This window comes from Lactuca serriola, chromosome 3 (genome assembly GCF_051521515.1).
Source record: "Lactuca serriola cultivar US96UC23 chromosome 3, Lser_US96UC23_V15, whole genome shotgun sequence".
In the NCBI taxonomy this organism is placed as follows: Eukaryota; Viridiplantae; Streptophyta; class Magnoliopsida; order Asterales; family Asteraceae; genus Lactuca; species Lactuca serriola.
The window spans coordinates 48,573,890-48,592,118 of NC_136410.1; the positions used below are offsets into that span (position 1 = coordinate 48,573,890).

General features: G+C 36.8%; 2 protein-coding genes across 2 annotated transcripts; one reads left to right on the top strand and one right to left on the bottom strand.

Moving 5' to 3' along the window:
• Nucleotides 1–8,395: 8,395 nt before the first annotated feature.
• LOC145092196 (protein PAT1 homolog 1-like) lies at nt 8,396–12,106 on the top strand. The gene is made up of 5 exons (XM_079030115.1): nt 8,396–8,623; nt 9,241–9,392; nt 9,528–9,584; nt 9,716–9,797; nt 9,878–12,106. The coding sequence occupies exons 1-5, from the start codon at nt 8,569–8,571 to the stop codon at nt 11,770–11,772; spliced, it is 2,241 nt and encodes a 746-aa protein (XP_078886241.1). The 5' UTR covers nt 8,396–8,568; the 3' UTR covers nt 11,773–12,106.
• Nucleotides 12,107–14,175: 2,069 nt separating this feature from the next.
• LOC145092198 (Calcium-binding EF hand family protein) lies at nt 14,176–17,233 on the bottom strand. The gene is made up of 6 exons (XM_079030116.1): nt 16,437–17,233; nt 15,849–15,951; nt 15,684–15,749; nt 15,398–15,571; nt 15,176–15,272; nt 14,176–14,517 (listed from the first exon to the last, which is right to left on the bottom strand). The coding sequence occupies exons 1-6, from the start codon at nt 17,023–17,025 to the stop codon at nt 14,392–14,394; spliced, it is 1,155 nt and encodes a 384-aa protein (XP_078886242.1). The 5' UTR covers nt 17,026–17,233; the 3' UTR covers nt 14,176–14,391.
• Nucleotides 17,234–18,229: the final 996 nt, after the last annotated feature.

Here is an 18,229-nt window from a genome sequence, read left to right on the forward strand (position 1 = left end):
AATACATAAAACTGAGTGGGTCAGGCTTGGGAGCCTGGTGATCACATAGGGTTTTCAACCCACAATAAATAAGTTTATTAATTTCATCAATCAACAATAACCCGATTACCCGTTCCTGTTATCCTCACTTTACGTTCCTAAACACCTATTATAAGGGACCTAGCCTAAGGATCACCATCGGGATGGACACTACTGCTAAGGGGATTCCTTAACAATAAATGTCCTAAAGGAAACCATGTGGGGGATGGAGTACACCCGATGATGATCCTTAGGCTAGGTCCCTTATGATGATAGAATCAACAACATCAACATCGAGGCCTCTCATCATTTTATCACACATCATCTATTACATCTACCCATGTTTTACCCCAACATTTTCGTAGATATAAAATACATATACAGTTTAAATCATTGAAAACATGTATAACAATGTTCATCCAGCATAGATAGCAAGTATTCAGATAATATGCACACATAACACGTAATTTATATAAAATACTTCATATCTATGTGTAAGCTGAAAGTAACTATGCACTCACTTGAAAGGTGGTGACTCAGCACTCAGACAGCGCTTCGATACTCTTAAAACGATATTCCTTCGATAAACCCTAGTATCGATATCACTAGGGTTTAGTCTAACGATAACCGCAACAAATTAATTGTATGACTATTATTATTATTATATAAGCGTTAATAACACTCAATATAACTCATAATAATAGCCCAAATAATTATTTCGAGGACCTAATAACATTCCTATAATTATTTGAAAGCTATATAAAAAATTGCGTAAGCGTAGCACACTTACAGCGAATTTTATCGAAAACCGGAACTTAATTGGAGCAGCGTTTCGAAACCGAAAGACTCCTTTCTCTCGGGACTCCGGGAGCCTCGGGGCTTCCCTAGGGTGCTATGGGATTTATCTAGGGCTTAGGGGTGTTTAGAGCACTTAGAGAGAGAACGTTTTTAGAGAGAGAGTGAGTTTTGGTGTGAAAATGAAGGCTGCCTTCGGACCCTTTTATAGCCTGCGAGGCCTCGGTACACTGGGCGTACCTCGGACCTACGCTGGGCGTAGTGGCTCGGATAAGGCTGCCAGATGGACTCCAGCTGTCTCGCATTCGGAAGGGATAAGACCGGAGGGTACGCGGGGCGTATAGACTTCGGACGCGAGGCGTACAGTGAGGGCATGTGTCATCATCCGAAGCGAGGACCGTGGGCCGCAAGCGACGGCTGGGATCGTGCCACGTCATCAGTCTCGCACCAGGTTTCGCATTTTCGAGTCCTAAATTCAAAAATTCGTATCTTCCACATACGAGCTCCGTTTTTGACGTTCTTTATATCCACGCGAAGGTGGGAACGTACTCTACAACTTTCGTTTAGACTCCGTCGGCTAATTTTGACTCAATTTTAAATTTTATATTATTAACGGGCCGGGACAGGATTGGTCCGTTAAATCCTCATAACTTCTTCATCCGACATCCGTTTTCGCCCATCTTTTTCTCATTACGCTACTTTTAACGAGATCTTCGATTCTCGTTTAGGTCATGTCGGCTAAAAATCACTCGATCTAATATTCAAATTTCGGGTTGTACACTCCTAATCCGACACTTCGAAAAATCATAACTTCTTCATACGAAGTCAGATTTTGGCGTTTTTTTATTGATTTTCTTAGTTTAACATATTCTATGACTTTCGTTTAGATCGCTAAGGCTAAATCTCGCTCTATCGTAAATTCACTATTTATGCTTCCCGGTATCGTGTCGGTTCTGTCGGGAAACTTCGACGGGTCATAACTTCTTCGTTATAACTCGGATTTCGGCGTTCCTTATATATCCGGAATCCTTGTTTCGACCACTACAACTTTATATAAAGATATCGGGCTTATCTCACACTTTAATTTTGACGCTCATTTTTATTCTTTATCAATTATACATTTATAATTAAATAGTAAGCACATAAACACACATAATTCACATAATACTCAAATATTTCATCTTTATTACTTCAAAAAGAGTTACAAGAGTTGACCTAGACTATTACATTGACAAAAATGCTTAGCCCTGAAACTCAGGCGTTACACCTTATCCAAGCCCCCATGGACGAAATCATTAGGGTTTCCCCTATAGATTTCGTCCACCCCCTTCCAAGGAGGTTCTGGAGCCTTCCACTCAACTATTAGATAATTGCAAACTAGTCCCTACACTTTATAATTAATACAGTTAACCTCAAAATTAATTCTAATTAATTTCTGGCTAACTATTAATTAAACATTATGATTTCTAATCCATATATTAATCTTTTAACATCTTAATAAATCATTTATATTAATTTATTAATCTTATAATAAATCAATATCTCTCCTTTCATAATTTCCTTGTCCGGTTGCTAGGTTTGAGAGCAACCTAAAAGGACTGTGTTGCTATCAATTCAAGTACATACCAATTATAGTTATGGGCTTAGACACCTAATCCAACAATGATTCTAGAACAAATCATGTCCAAGCATCCCAAAAGCAATCCAATCACACGTAATGCACACTGCCACCCAACACGGCTGCTGGTGGCGGCAGAAGGCGGCAACACGGAGGCAGCTACCACCTCACAGTGGTGGTGGTCGCTTTTCCGGCCAAAACATTGCTCATACAACATAGTACCACCAACACACACCTAAAATACACAATAAACACACACACATACACAACCACCCTCATGGTGGCCGAAGGTGGTAGAGGGTGACAGCCACAACCTCACGATGGTAGTGGTTGATTCTCTTGATTCCCAACCGAACAAACACACACACATACACACACACACTCGTAAACACGATCTGTGTAACGATGTAAATTTTCAAACCAATTTTTCATTTACAAATCGCATACTTTTCATAACGTGTCATATAAAAATCTCGTTTATTCAATTTACAAAACACACCTCCATGGTTGTTTAATTACTAATCCAGGATCCTCGAAACATAACTCTTCTCTGGTGTGTATAATTAAGCTAGTGCCGTCCCGCGATCTTGAGAAACCTGAAACACATAACCCATAACACGGTAAGCACGAAGCTTAGTGAGTTTCCCAAAATACCACATGCATATAAATTAGCCACTTGAGGCTAAAGCTCTATGATGCCTCCCGGCCAAAGTGTCTCAGTGGACCTTCCGACTCCACAACTCTGGTAGACCTTTCGGCCTTACCATGATGACCTTCTGGTCCTGCTCTGTTGACCTTCCGGTCCTACTCTGTTGACCTTCTGGCCCAACTCGGTTGACCTTCCGGCCCAGCCATGATGACCTTCCGGTCCAAGCCCTGTCGACCTTCCGGTCCGAACCAGGCAACTCATAACATAGCATATCACATATATCAATATCACATATAAGCACATACGACCTTCCGGTCACACATAATTACCACTCTAGGTAAAGTATAGTGAGAAGACTCACCTTGTATGATGAACAATCTCTAGTGATGCTACCACTATATTTCGTTCTCTAACTCTGTGCCAAAGCCCACAATTACCCCAATTAGGGACTAAGTCCAACTCCCACTCATTAGGCCTAAAGATAGCCCACTGACCAGCCCAAAAATGATCTAAAACCCATTAGGCCCACCAAGGCCCAATTCTTAATCTAAATGGCAGGCCCAACATTAGATAAACTCCCCAAGCCCAATAAAGGCTCACTTTGCTAAACTGGGCCCACTCCCTCCAATGGGCCTTACCCCAAGCCCAAATATATCCTTGGCCCGTAACTTCAGACTATTGATGGCCCAACAGCCCAAAGCATGGCCCAAAACACAAAGTCCAACACAGACAAGTTACGCGGGGCGTACACCTATGTACGTTAAGCGTACCGACTCGATGGCGAGTACATTGGGCGTACCTGCACGTACGCTCAACGTAACCTTCTTGTTAAGCCCTTTTCCCATTACGTGCTTATTACTTCATTCCAGAGGCAACAATTTTAGATCCAGGTCCTTATCATCCTATTAATCCTTAAAGTCATAATCTTGGTGACTTGCAATCCACCAAATAAGCTCAAACTCAAAAGACAACAACATACTTCCATAACAAGGGCTAGATATCATGCATGAACTCATTAGGACCATCGAGATTGAAACTTTACTGCTTATGGGACCCTTTTAGCTCTGAGGGTGGCAACCCTAAGCTCAAAACAAGATTCCAACATAAAGGTCCAAATTTGGGACCAAAACAACTCCAAAACTTCACTACACAAGATCTATGCATTCCTGAGTAAAGTTATGAACTTTATACCTCAGAAGAGCTCCAAATGATGATGGTATTCCAGATCTATGAGCTCCAAGCTCCCAAGTTCTTCCTTGCCAACTTCTTCTTTTGAAAACCCAAGCTTACATCACCAAGATAACCCTGTTGAAGACTAATTCACTCAAGGTTGAAGATATGAGACGTTCCAGTGCTTCTCTAAGGTTAGAGAACAAACATGAAGGCTAGGGTTTGCTCTATCATGTTCTATAAATAGTGGCACACCCTAAATTTAGGGTTTCTGGACTCTGGACGTACGTTGGGCGTACACCAAGGAGCACCCGCGACCATTTCCTTATATGTTGGGCGTAACCCAGCCTTACGTTGGGCGTACTCACGCGCTTTCATTTCACATGCATGGTCTTCCATGCCAACCTTTCTCCTTAAGGGACCATTTATGTCAAAAACCTCCAAGTGTCATATCTTCCTCACCCGATGTCCGTTTTCGCCGAACTTTATATCCACGAAAAGGCCTAAACATTTCTCCTTCAAAATCTCAAAATCTTCTCATATTCAGATTACGGCCCACGAGCCTTAAATCACAAAACAATCCGAAACAGGATGTTACAAGCTGAACACAGAAACACTCCCAAATCAGCCACTTCGAGTGGCAGGCGATGAACGGAAACAAAAGAAACGGCGACCAAAGGCCACCGTCAACCCCAGTCGACGTACACGACGTCAAGCCACAGAAAGAACAAAGAAGAAGGGACATGTGGGTGGCGATGATCCTTACCGAGAGCTCCTTTTCCGCTTATGACTCGCACAACGACGAACGCAGCTTGCTTCACTGGGTTCAACTCCCGTATTCATTTCAAACTTATGCTCTTTTATCCAGTTTTGGTCCCTCACCATCAAATCTTTTTCAAAACAACTCCAATATTTACCATTCAGACCCTCTCTTCAAGATTTTTTTTTCAATTTAAATCCATAATTTACCCTTTAGCCCTTGCCTTCAAAAATATTTTCATAATGAGTCCATAATTTACCAAACACACCCTGACTTCTAAAATCCTTTTCAAATTAAATTCAGGAATTACACTTTAACCCCCAAATAATCCAAATTATAACATTTGGCTCCCCGAAACCAACACCTCACTAAATATTATGGATTTTATGGCTACTATTCATTTATTAATTTTATATATTTATTTATTTAATAAACAGAATGTTACACCCGATCTAGATTTCGATTAGCATATATATTAATCTTACTAAAATAAATAAGTTTATAGTTAATCTATGTTGAAAAATATAAATAAATAAAATAAAATATAAGCGAATAAAATGTAAAAATATTTAATATATATATATATATATATATATATATGTGTGTGTGTGTGTGTGTGTATGTGTGTAATAGAAAAATAAAAAGATAAAATATTCTTTTTAAAAGAAACATATTGTTAAATTTTTAAAAATTTATTAAAATCTATTATAATAAATAAAAGTTACTGCCACTTATTATTCTCTCATGTATTAAGTCAAATGTTATTTTGTGGTAATTTTTGATTAAATTATATCTATTTTTCAGTTTGTGGTGATTTTTTTTTTTATTTTAGTAGATTCAATATGATATTAAATGTAATAAATATAATAATAAATAAATGTATATCAAATTCATTAATTCAAATTTTATTGTTTAAATTTAAAAGAGAAAATAGACAGTTTAATTTAATAGTTAATATTTTTCTTTTTTTCTTTACAAATTCAAACTTTCTAAATTTTTAGATCTCTCTCTCTCTCTCTCTCTCTCTCTATATATATATATATATATATATATATATATATATATACCTTCCTACCAAAAATTTCCTTCTTATTTGATCTTGACTCTATATATATACATATATATATATATATATTGAATAAATCCATATAATACAATATTTTTGTTGGTGATTTTAGTGTCACCATGACATTTTATGTGATTGGAACTAACATATGAGCTAATGAGCTTCATAATTTGTATGACAACCAACCCTAAGAGGCAAACCCTAATCTCGTTTATTATAAATAAATGGCTCTTCTCTTTGAGAAGATATACGAAAATCATTAGTTTTTTTTTTCTTTAGACGAACATAGAATCCATCTAGCAATTTGACTTATAATTTTTGTGTCTAGATTTGTTAGTGTGCTCTTGGATTATTCTAGGCTGAATTTCTTGCAACCCAGACATATGGTAAAAATATCAGTTCGAAAAATATTTACACGATCCGAAAGATATCCAGATCTCCAACATAAACCCTAATTCCTTCTGTAGTTCTTACAACTAGTAATGAATATAATTAAACCATACAACAAAAATTACGACAAAAAAATAAAATTTAATCTAATATTTATTTATTATCCCTTCCTATTTCTAACAAAACGACTATTCCTAACAAAACGAGTGTTACACCTCGCCCCCGAGTTGTAGCAAAGAAAAAAAGAGAAGAGAAAAGAAAAGAATGAGAGAAAAGAAGAAAAAAAAATTTGTCTTTTGTGCTTCCGAATTGAAGAGAAATGAAAAAAAATTAAACATTTTGTTTTTTCTTTCTAAATCCTTCCAAATCCAAAGGAAAGTTAGAAGAGAAAATAATTATTGGGAAAATGACTTATTAAGGTAACTAACTATTTCAATTGTCTATATATAGGTAATGTTCTTTTTTTGTACACATTAAGGTAACTAACTTGTTTTGTTTGTTCACATTTAGGTAATATGATCGGCTATCACCTGTTTTTGCTTATGTGGCATCCACCTGACATATGACTTGAATACGTTGCACCTACGTGGCATGGTGCATATATGGGAAAATGACTTATTAAGGTAACTAACTATTTCAGTTGTCCATATATAGGTAATGTTATTTTTTTTTGTACACATTAAGGTAACTAACTTGTTTTGTTTGTTCACATTTAGGTAATATGACCGGCTATCACCTGTTTTTGTTTATGTGGCATCCACCCGACATATGACTTGAATACGTTGCACCTACGTGGCATGGTGCATATATGGGAAAATGACTTATTAAGGTAACTAACTATTTCAGTTGTCCATATATAGGTAATGTTCTTTTTTTTGTACACATTAAGGTAACTAACTTGTTCTGTTTGTTCACATTTAGGTAATATGACCGGCTATCAACTATTTTTGCTTATGTGGCATCCACATGGCATATAACTTGAATACGTTGCACCTACGTGGCATCCACCTGGCATATGACTTGTTTTGTTTCTACTTCCTCATCTTATTCTTCAAAACGATAAGATGAATTTCAAGCTGATCATCCATGTGATTGTGGCTTACCATCTCGTGTGAAGATTTCAAGAACTCCTGACAACCCAGGAAGAAAATTTAGAGTTTGTCAAAACTCGATGATAAATCAATATTGTTGAATATGTTGCAGGAGTTCTTGAAATCTTCACACGAGATGGTAAACTGCAATCACATGGATGATCAGCTTGAAATTCATCTTATCATTTTGAAGAATAAGATGAGGAAGAAGAAGCCATCGTCGATCTATCTAGGGTTTAGAATTAGGGGTGGAATCGTATGACACAGTTATAGTGTAATCGAATGAAGACAATATATGCACCATGCCACGTAGGTACAACGTATTCAAGTCATATGCCAGGTGGATGCCACATAAGCAAAAACAGTTGATAGCCGGTCATATTACCTAAATGTGAACAAACAGAACAAGTTAGTTACCTTAATGTGTAAAAAAAAACAACATTACCTATATATGGACAACTGAAATAGTTAGTTACCTTAATAAGTCATTTTTCCATATATGCACCATGCCACGTAGGTGCAGTGTATTCAAGTCATATGTCAGGTGGATGCCACATAAGCAAAAACAGGTGATAGCCGGTCATATTACCTAAATGTGAACAAACAAAACAAGTTAGTTACCTTAATGTGTACAAAAAAAAGAACATTACCTATATATGGACAATTAAAATAGTTAGTTACCTTAATAAGTCATTTTCCCATAATTATTTCGATAAAACTCAGAAACACATATTTTTATTACTTTCATCTCATTTCCAACTATTTTTTTTTATTTTCATTTGAGCGGGGTGTAAGTTTTTAGATCCATTTTGTATTATACAAGTAGCGGAAAGTGGTAACGCTACTTCCTTTTTAGCTTTGCGTAGTAGAAGAACGTCAACTCCAGACGCAATCACATGAGAACAATCTTTCTGGTGCTCGTTTTAGATGGTGGGATTCCTTCTTTTCTCTTCGATCCATTCCCTGTTTCTTCTCTCAAAACCCTAAATTTCCCTTCCCCAATTGCCGTGTATGGAGAGATCTGGTAGTAAAGACTTGAACAGCATCATTGGGGTTTCCTTATCAGGTAAACTGATATCCTTCCCTTTAGATAACCACGAATCTCGATCTTAGTCGGTTTTGATTTTATATATTGCCCGATTATTGATTGTTCATTGGGTTCGGTACTTGCCGTTTGACGGTGCTCAGTTTGATGTTGTTCCTTTGAATTACCTGTGTTTTTAAGCGATTTGTTTCTTTGAATTTGTGTTGTGAAAGCATGAGATCTCGAATAACACTTGTGTTTGGGTACCAGAGGTTACTACCCTCTCAGTTCGTAGAAAGTTCACTTTGAATTTTAGATGTCAAATTGGTTGCGTTTTACTTTTAGATTTGTGATAAGTGTTGTGGTTGTAAATAATTTTTTTAATTTGTATATGTAAGAAGGAATCACAGTTAACAGATGTGGAGCTACAAAACTAGATACATCTATATCAGATGCAATTTACAAATTGGACATGGATTTTAATCATGATATCGAGGGTGTGCGTATTCATATAACATAATATAGCAGCAGTTTATATGTGCATAAAGTGATTATTCCTTTGGATTTCATTGGGAAAAAATACATGTTTTCTGCAACTATTATCAAGACTTGTCTCATGGTTTTCTTCTGTACCTAATCCATTTTAACTTATAATGCAGATGACAAACGCTTTGATGCATCACAGTATGCTTTTTTCGGTCAAAATCTTTCAGACAAGGCTGATTTCGGGTGTTTAGAGGTTGAAGAAGACGATGATAATCCTTTAAACGGGCTAGGTGATGATGAATACCGTTTGTTTGATAGAGAAGAGGTATGCTTTTCAGGTTACAATATTTCCATTCATTTTGCAGTTTCTGGTGTGATTTTCATTTTCACTTGATTAGTATATATCATTACGCAATTTGCTTTTACTTACTTTGGTTCTTTGTTCATTTTCTATTGACAGGAACCAGGGGTTGGTTCCCTATCAGATTTAGATGATCTGTCAACTACTTTTTCAAAGGTCAGCTTCCTTTCAACCACATATTTGCTTGTATTTTCTTTTTAGTTTGTGGTTTGACCCTTGAATTTCATAATTTCATGGGAACCAAGTAAATATGGTATGGAGTATCAAATATGAATTGTGTTTTGCAGTTAAACAGATCAGTTAGTGGACCTAGGCATCCTGGAGTTATTGGTGACCGAGGATCAGGATCGGGTTCTATTTCAAGGGAAAGTGAGTCTAAAATTATCTACAGTTTATAATTATTTATTATGCTCATCATTTCTACAGTTTATTAAGTAAACTATTTTCAGGTTCATCTGCCTCTGAATGGTTACAAGAAAGAGAATTACCCGAGTGGTTGGACCATCACATCTCCGACACTGAAACCCACCATGGGACCCGCAAATGGTCATCACAACCACATCTCTACTCAGATTCAAAGCCATTATACAGAGCTTCATCATACCCTCAAGAACAACACCAGTTCTTCAGCGAACCCGTTTTAGTCCCTCCTCCTGCCCAAACCAATCTCTCCTCGCCACGTCAGCATTCCCATCTCTTAAACCTCTCATCCGCCATCACCAATCCCCACTTACCCTTAAACCTCTCCCGTTACAACCAGATAATCCCTCCCGGCCTTTCCCGATACGCTCAGGCCCAAGCCCAAAACAACTGGGCCAATACCAATCATATGTTACATGTGGATCATGCGGGATTACTAAGCAACACGTTTCAACAGAAACTTCTTCATAACGGGTCGTTGTCGCCCCATTTTATACCCCCGGGTCAACACCTTATCGGCCCTTTTTCCCCGCTCCAACTCTGCCCGGTTCCTTCACGCCCATTGCATCTGACTAAATACGAACCAAAAACCAAATCCACCCAAAAGAAACACTCCGGGCGTCTCTCCCGCCAGGGCTCCGATGGTAGTGGTAATCAGAAAAACGATAAATTCCGTGTACAATTTAAATCAAAATACATGACTTCTGAAGAGATTGAATCTGTTTTAAGAATGCAACATGCTGCAACTCACAGCAATGATCCGTATATAGACGATTACTATCACCAAGCCCGTATCGCGAAAATATCTTCCGACTTGAGTTCCAAGTCGAAATCCCGTTTCTGCCCTTCTCATCTCAAAGACTCGCCTTCTCGATCCTCGCGTAACAGTACAGAATCACATCATGTCAATATTGATTCTCATGGAAGGATTTCATTAACCTTCATCCGCCGCCCGCCGCCTCTCCTTGAAGTCGAACCACCTCCGGGTTCCGGCGGTGGTTCCGATCAGAAATCTGAAAAACCGTTAGAACAAGAACCGATGCTTGCAGCCCGAATCACAATCGAGGATTGTCTTTGTCTTCTTCTTGATGTAGACGACATCGATCGCCTCCTGCAATTTTCTCAAGATAATGGAGCTCAAATGAGGCAAAGAAGGCAGATTCTTCTAGAAGGGTTGGCTACATCGCTTCAGCTCGTTGACCCACTCGGGAAAACTAACAACTCAGTCGGGTTGACTTCTAAGGACGATATCGTCTTTTTACGATTAGTCTCTCTCCCTAAGGGCCGAAAACTGATATCAAGATACCTTCAACTTTTATCACCAAGCAGTGAGCTTGCACGGATAGTATGCATGGCTATATTCCGTCATTTACGCTTCCTATTTGGCGGTCTTCCTTCCGACACCGGAGCTCTGACCACCACCACCGCTTTAGTGAAAACAGTTTCCACATGTATCAGTGCAATGGATTTGAATTCTCTGAGCGCTTGTCTAGCGGCGGTTGTGTGTTCTTCAGAGCAGCCGCCACTTCGGCCGCTACGGAGTCCAGCTGGAGATGGTGCTTCGGTGATTCTGAAAGCGGTTTTGGATCGGGCCACGCAGTTGTTAAGTAACCGTGGTGTGCAAAACCCGATGCTGTGGCAGGCTTCATTTGATGCGTTTTTCGGGCTGTTGACTAAGTATTGTTTGAGTAAGTATGATAGTTTAGTGCAAGCCATGTATACGCAAGTGCCGCCTAGCACGGAGGCGGCAAGGGCTATCGGGCGGGAGATGCCCGTGGAGCTTTTGCGGGCTAGTCTTCCGCATACAGATAGTAATCAGAGGAAGATGCTGGTTGACTTTTCTCAGAGGTCAATGCAGGTTGCAGGGTTGACCGGTCATAGAGGGAGCGGTGGTCAAGTTGCGCCGGAATCAGTAAGAGGATGACTGATGTGTAATGAAAAGTGTTGTATGTGTGTTTTGTGGTGGTGGTGGTGGTGGGCTTGATTTGAAATGGGAAGTGGTATGAGTTTTTTTTTTTTTTAAATGTTTGTTCTGAAGGCAAGGGTAGTGTAGTGGTAATCTAAGTAAAGCAAAAACAACTCTGACCAGTATGATGACTTCTGTGTATAGAGAGGTACACTGCTGGGAGTTGAAAAGGGAGGCACGTTTTTTTGGTGCTCTCTGGTTTCATTTCATTTCGATTCGTACACTTAAATTATGTAATGTTGGTAAACTTGCACATTTGGATGTTTTAGTTTGAATTCGTATTTACAGATTCTCTTGTTTGTCTTTTGTTTGTTGATTGCTTTGGTTTTTCATAAGGGATATTGACATAAAAAATAAGTTTTTCAAAAAAATATGGTTATATCCTAACATTACTTTTTGGTGTGTAAAGTTTTTATTTATTTATTTATTTTTTAATTCTACTTTTATCCTTGTTACCTGTTATTGTAGGTTTAGATACTTTCAAAACCTCAAATGGTCGATTATTAATGTTGAAGGTGATGTAAATCTATAATTATTATCTATACTTGCCATTGCCAAACCATTTCATCAGTGCAATATCATTAAGTCTCACATGATGTAAGGCCTTCTTGTATACACACTATGTTAACGTGGTGTGTATACACTTCACCATCATTGTCTTCCACAGAAAATCTAATATACTCCCTGATTGTGATTGTGGTCGTGGTGGGTTTGACCTGCAAGAGAGAAGAAAAGAAGGGTGGAGTGTGGTGGCAGCACGAGAGGCCACAATCGTTGTTCCTTAGCATTACAAGAGGACTGAGGTGGTGTTCATATTCGTTGTTCGTGATCAGCTAGACAACAATGAAAGCTTGTTGCATTATACTAGATGATACAATATTATATGTCTTTCATGTTTGATACACACTAACCCTCAACGACTATTTACCCTTATATTTATACTGAAATATTTAATAAAACACCTTTATCTAATTTCTTTTTTTTAAGCATATATAATATTTATAAAAAGGAAACATATTTAACAATAATATTCAATAAAATCAATATATTATATTGCCCAAAATTAAAACAAGTAATATTAAATCAACGACTAATATATTATTTGTTTCATTTTAAAACGAAACAAATTTGTTAGTTAAAAGATGATACATCTTTGAAGGTTAAGTACAATTAGGGGCATGTAAAGCTCAAATTAGTTTTTTTCATTGGAACGGCTAACACACCACCCACTAAACCTACTCCTAAAATCTATTTTTTTGTCCACAACGAGATTTGAACCTTCAACAACTTGAAGAGGGACACATTTCCACAACATTGGGCTACAAACCCTTTAGTAAAAAAAAATACTCAAATTAGTTAGTTAAAAAATAATACATCTAGTTAGGGGTAAAACTGGTCATTATTGAATAAATAAAGTTAATTATACAAAACAAAAAAAAACATTAAATAGAATAAAAATGGTTTTTATATATATATATATATATATATATATATATATATATATATATATATATATATATATATATATATATATATATATATATATATATAGGGTTAGGTTATTTTGTTTTGACTATCTATTGTGTGCATGTACGATTGATTCTGGACTAATCATTTTAGTTATTTTAAGAAAGTAATTAATGCATATTACATGTTGAAGATATAATGGATATTAATTACATCTTCAGCATTTAATATGCATTAATTACTTTCTTAAAATAATTAAAATGATTGGTCTAGAATCAATCATACATGCACACAATAGATACTGAAAACATTTGAACATATATATATATATATATATATATATATATATATATATATATATATATATATATATATATATATATATATATATATATATATATAACCATTTTTATTCTATTTAATGTTTTTTTTTTCAAATATCAAACACACCAAATCTTACTTCTAAATCTACACATATATCCATCGTGACTTTTACACACTCAGCCACTTAAAATATATATTTATATTGATACCGCTAGGGAAAGACCTAAAAAAAATTATCATTGCCAAATCTCCAATGAATATACAAACAGTCCATTTGAAGATTTATAATAGTTGATATAAACAATGCATTTCTAGTAATACTTACAATTAATCTAATTTTGTTTGTTTTTAAACCAATTTTCAATTAATGAATATTTATACAATTTATACTATAGTTAATTAATAATGTTTATGTTAAAAAAAGTAGAAAAAATCAGACCAGACCAAACCAACCAGTGTTGACAGGTCCGGAGTTTGTAAACATTGCAAGAAGTCACCCATACAGAGAAGCAAATATTTAATATTCATACATGAATAACTGTCATGCTGTATATATATAATTATATAGTATTAGCTTAAATATGATATTCCATAAAAAGAATTGTTTGGTATCCCTGAGGTCCAAAAACTGGAATCAAAATTAGGAAGAATGACAAGAAAAGAAATTGGTTTGTTTTGAACCTAGTAGCTATTACATATCAAGAACAAGAACATGGTGTCTAAACTATCCTGCAATCATCATAAATAAATAATGATACATAAAGCAGTCTGATTTGTTGTGTGATCTCAGCGAAACTCATCGTGGTATTCATAATCTTCATCTTCATCCTCGTTGAAGATGGCACTATAAAATACATATGGACTATCTATCATTTCTGTCAATGATAACCGCCCATCTTTATCTGTATCCGCCTGCAAAAACAACAAACTCCAATTTCACATTTGCATTCTCATGACATTTATCAAACTCATGTAGTCTAGGGTGTTTATTTCAACTAACTGTAACACAAAGCTTCAAAATTATAAGTAAATTTCAAACAGGCCCTAATGACTAAATGTATATTGATTACATCACACACAGACACATAAAAGAGAAAGGAGACACCTGGTTCCTTCCTTTTTCCAATCTCGATCCTTTTAATGCTTTTCATCTATTTTAATTCTGTTTTTAGAAAATAATTTGATGGTGTTTTGTTGAACGTTTTCTTTCTCTTTATACTATAATTGTGTTTAATATGATGGAGTAATAACTTTTCTGATTTGGTTGATTTGGGTAAGATGCTGATTCTAATGTTGTTGATTTTGTTCAAACCAAATTTCATATTCAAATGTCTTCTTATTTTCATAATATGAATTGGATAAGTAATTATTGTGTTGATTTGCTATCACTTGATCACTGATGGATGAGATTTAACATTAAATTGCTTTATTCAATTTAAAATCTGAAAAATCCCCTCACTATGCAGACAATGAAGCTGTCAATCAACATGATTATATCTACCAGATTGCTTCAATTTCAAGGCCAAACCTATAAAAAAAAAAAACATTAAAATCAAACATGCTTACTTACCTGTGATATAATATAATCTGCCTGCTGTTTGGCATAGTAACGCTCTGAAGGATGAAGCTTCCCAATGATAGGTAGCAGTTCCACATCAGACAAGTATCTACAACATCAAAAGACAAAACTCACCCTCATTACAAATTTAAAACCAGTTGTATCCTTAAAGATATTAGCAACTCCCAAATCATTAAAAAAAAGTTTATAATAGATATACAGTTATAGATTTACCCGTCACCATCTTTGTCAAGCTGGGCAAAAAAGGTCTTTGCTGGGGACTCCAATGAATCACTGGATTCATGTGAAGAATTATGACCATCTTCATCATAGTTTCTTACAAGGTCAAATAGTCCATGGAAGAACTCTTTGAAGTTTACTTTCCCATCTTTGTCAGTATCTCGTTCCCTGAATTCTTACATTGAATTAATACACATATATGATATATCATACATGTAGCAATCAAAAAGGAAACAAATTTAGACAATTTATTGAAAATAAATACTAAATAGCATGCCACCTTACTTCCTCCTTGCACAGCCACTGAAGCAGTCTTGGATTTTGAGTGTCTGCAGGGTGCTGAAAGCTAAAATATCACAAAAAAGGGTCAAATTTTAGGGGAAGAACAAGATGGAAGTTCTAAAAAGAAAACCAGATACAAAGTTTTGTACTTTTAATAACTTACTCATTGAACTCGGTTATATTCAAGAAACCATCTCCATCAGCATCAGATGCATTGAAGTGCTCCTCTTTCCACCAGCCCATATCATATCCAAATGAGTTATTATCTAGTGAATTCATACCCAGATTGAGATGTAAGGGCAATATTCAAATACAAACTGATAGTAGAAAGCAATCAAGTCTATCAACCATAACTACATGCTGATTCTTCACAAATTCCAGGAATTGAGACTCTAATTGTTCAAATGGAATGAGCATATCATTGATAAAACTCAACAGGCACATGCTAAAAGTTCTTTATAACAATTTCTCACTAAAAAGGTCCATTTTTTATTTTAAAGATTCATATCTGGTACTCAGTCTTTCACCCAAATATGCATCTATGGTATACCATTGATATGGTTAAAGGTAGCAATTGCAAAAATTTCCTATACTAAGAAATCTTCTCATATGGAAGTCAGTAATAACTCATCAAAAAAGGCACCATCAAGATTCCAAACCTAATCTCACTGGCTACATGTAAACGGCTATAATGCAATCAATTGATGTGTCTGCTTAATTTATTAAGGAGTTGATTCATAAGATATATTACCTGAATCACGGACCCAAGTGGGAGGCTGGTATTCAGCAAAAGAAACTAGGCCATCGTGGTTTTTGTCATGCAATTCCATCTCCCTCTGACTGCGATGAAGGACTTCCCTCTGAGATTGCTCAAGGTTCCATTCCGTCAGCTCGTGCTCAGTCACGAAGCCATCGGAAGGATCGACATCAATCCTGGGGAAAAGCAAAACTAATCTGTGGGTGATATTGAACTTATGTTCATCATTCAAGTAATCTTCAGCATCAATGAAGTCCTCCCATTCCGGTTGTGATTCCATTCCCGGAGCATCATCTGCTTCAGGTTCGGTTTCTGCTTCATGATGATGGTCGCCAAAGAAGTGACTCTTCTCCCACAATTTGTCCTCTCTCTTGCGCTCAATGTCGGCTACCAAGGGGTCGAAGGAAACATGATGGTCCGTTGTGGTTGCGATGGTGGGGGTGAAAGAGAAGTTGGACCGAAGCTTTAGTCGACGGTGGCGGCGATGGTTGTTCCGGTGATTGGATTTATTGGGGGAATGCGATATGAGAAGGAGGAGGAGCAAAGCTACCGTGATGTAGATGATGACCGAGAGTTTACCCATCTCATGGGCGGCGGCCTTGTCGGTGGCGATTGGTGGCGTGAGAGAGATTCTCGACCAATCACGCCGGACTGGAGATCTCAATCTCTCTCACTATTTTTGGGGTTTGGCAGTTGGAGACGAGGCGGACGATTTATTAATTCAAGAGAATGGCGAGATTGAAGAAGGAGGATCAAGATTTTCAACACTTTGGTAGATCTATTTCACAGATTTCGTGATTATATATAATACACAAAACAAGATGAGCTTTTTGACAAATTACGTGATTATGTTTTCCTTTAGGATAAACATTTTAATTAGGGTAAATTACACCAATCGTCCCGGTGCTGAAAAGCGCGTTTAGTCCCTATTTTCAAAAATTAACTCGGATCGTCCCTTATTTGTCTAAAACTTGCACGCTTCGTCCCTTATACACATTTTTGTTGCAATATTAGTCCTTTCCATATCTGAAATGACCATAATGCCCTTTATGTTTATATTTTCCAATTAATTTTATGTTATTATCATTATTATTAATTAAGAAAGAAAAAAAAAACATGTGGTCCCACTTCATACCCAATCACATCTCTCCACCCACCGTACCTTCCCTTTATTGTCTCTCTTCTCCAAACTCTTCAAAAACCCTAATGCCCTTTAAGCCACCGTCAGTGGATACCACCGTCGTTTTACACTCCAACCACATTCATGGAATGCACCGCCGTTTTACACACATCACACTCCAGCCACCATCTTTTCCGACATAAGTGGTTTTGAATCGTCTAAAATCGATGCCTCCATCTGTGATTCAGTCTTCGATCTCCGATATCCCTCAGCTAGGGCTTCGTCACATGTACCCTGCCATCGGCGTCGGCTAGGGTTTCGATAGATGTCATAAAGCTCTATGCATTTCGACATATTTATAGAGATCGATCTCTGCCTCCATCGTGACTGTGATATAGAGACCAGCGAGCTCCACATTTGAAGTCGATGTCGATGTAAGCGTGGTGGTTGGATGATTTCAGGTGTAAGGTGGAGAAGGCGATGAACAGTGTAGGTTTCACCTGCACCTCCTCTTAATTGATCATAGGAGTATGGTTTTATGTCCCCCAACCTTCGACCCTATATCTCTCAATCATAGATTCCTCTTCAAATTTCTTTTTTTTTTCTTTCTTTTGGGTTACAAGTCTGATCAGTTGAAGATTAGTAGATATGGTAGGGTAGGTGATGG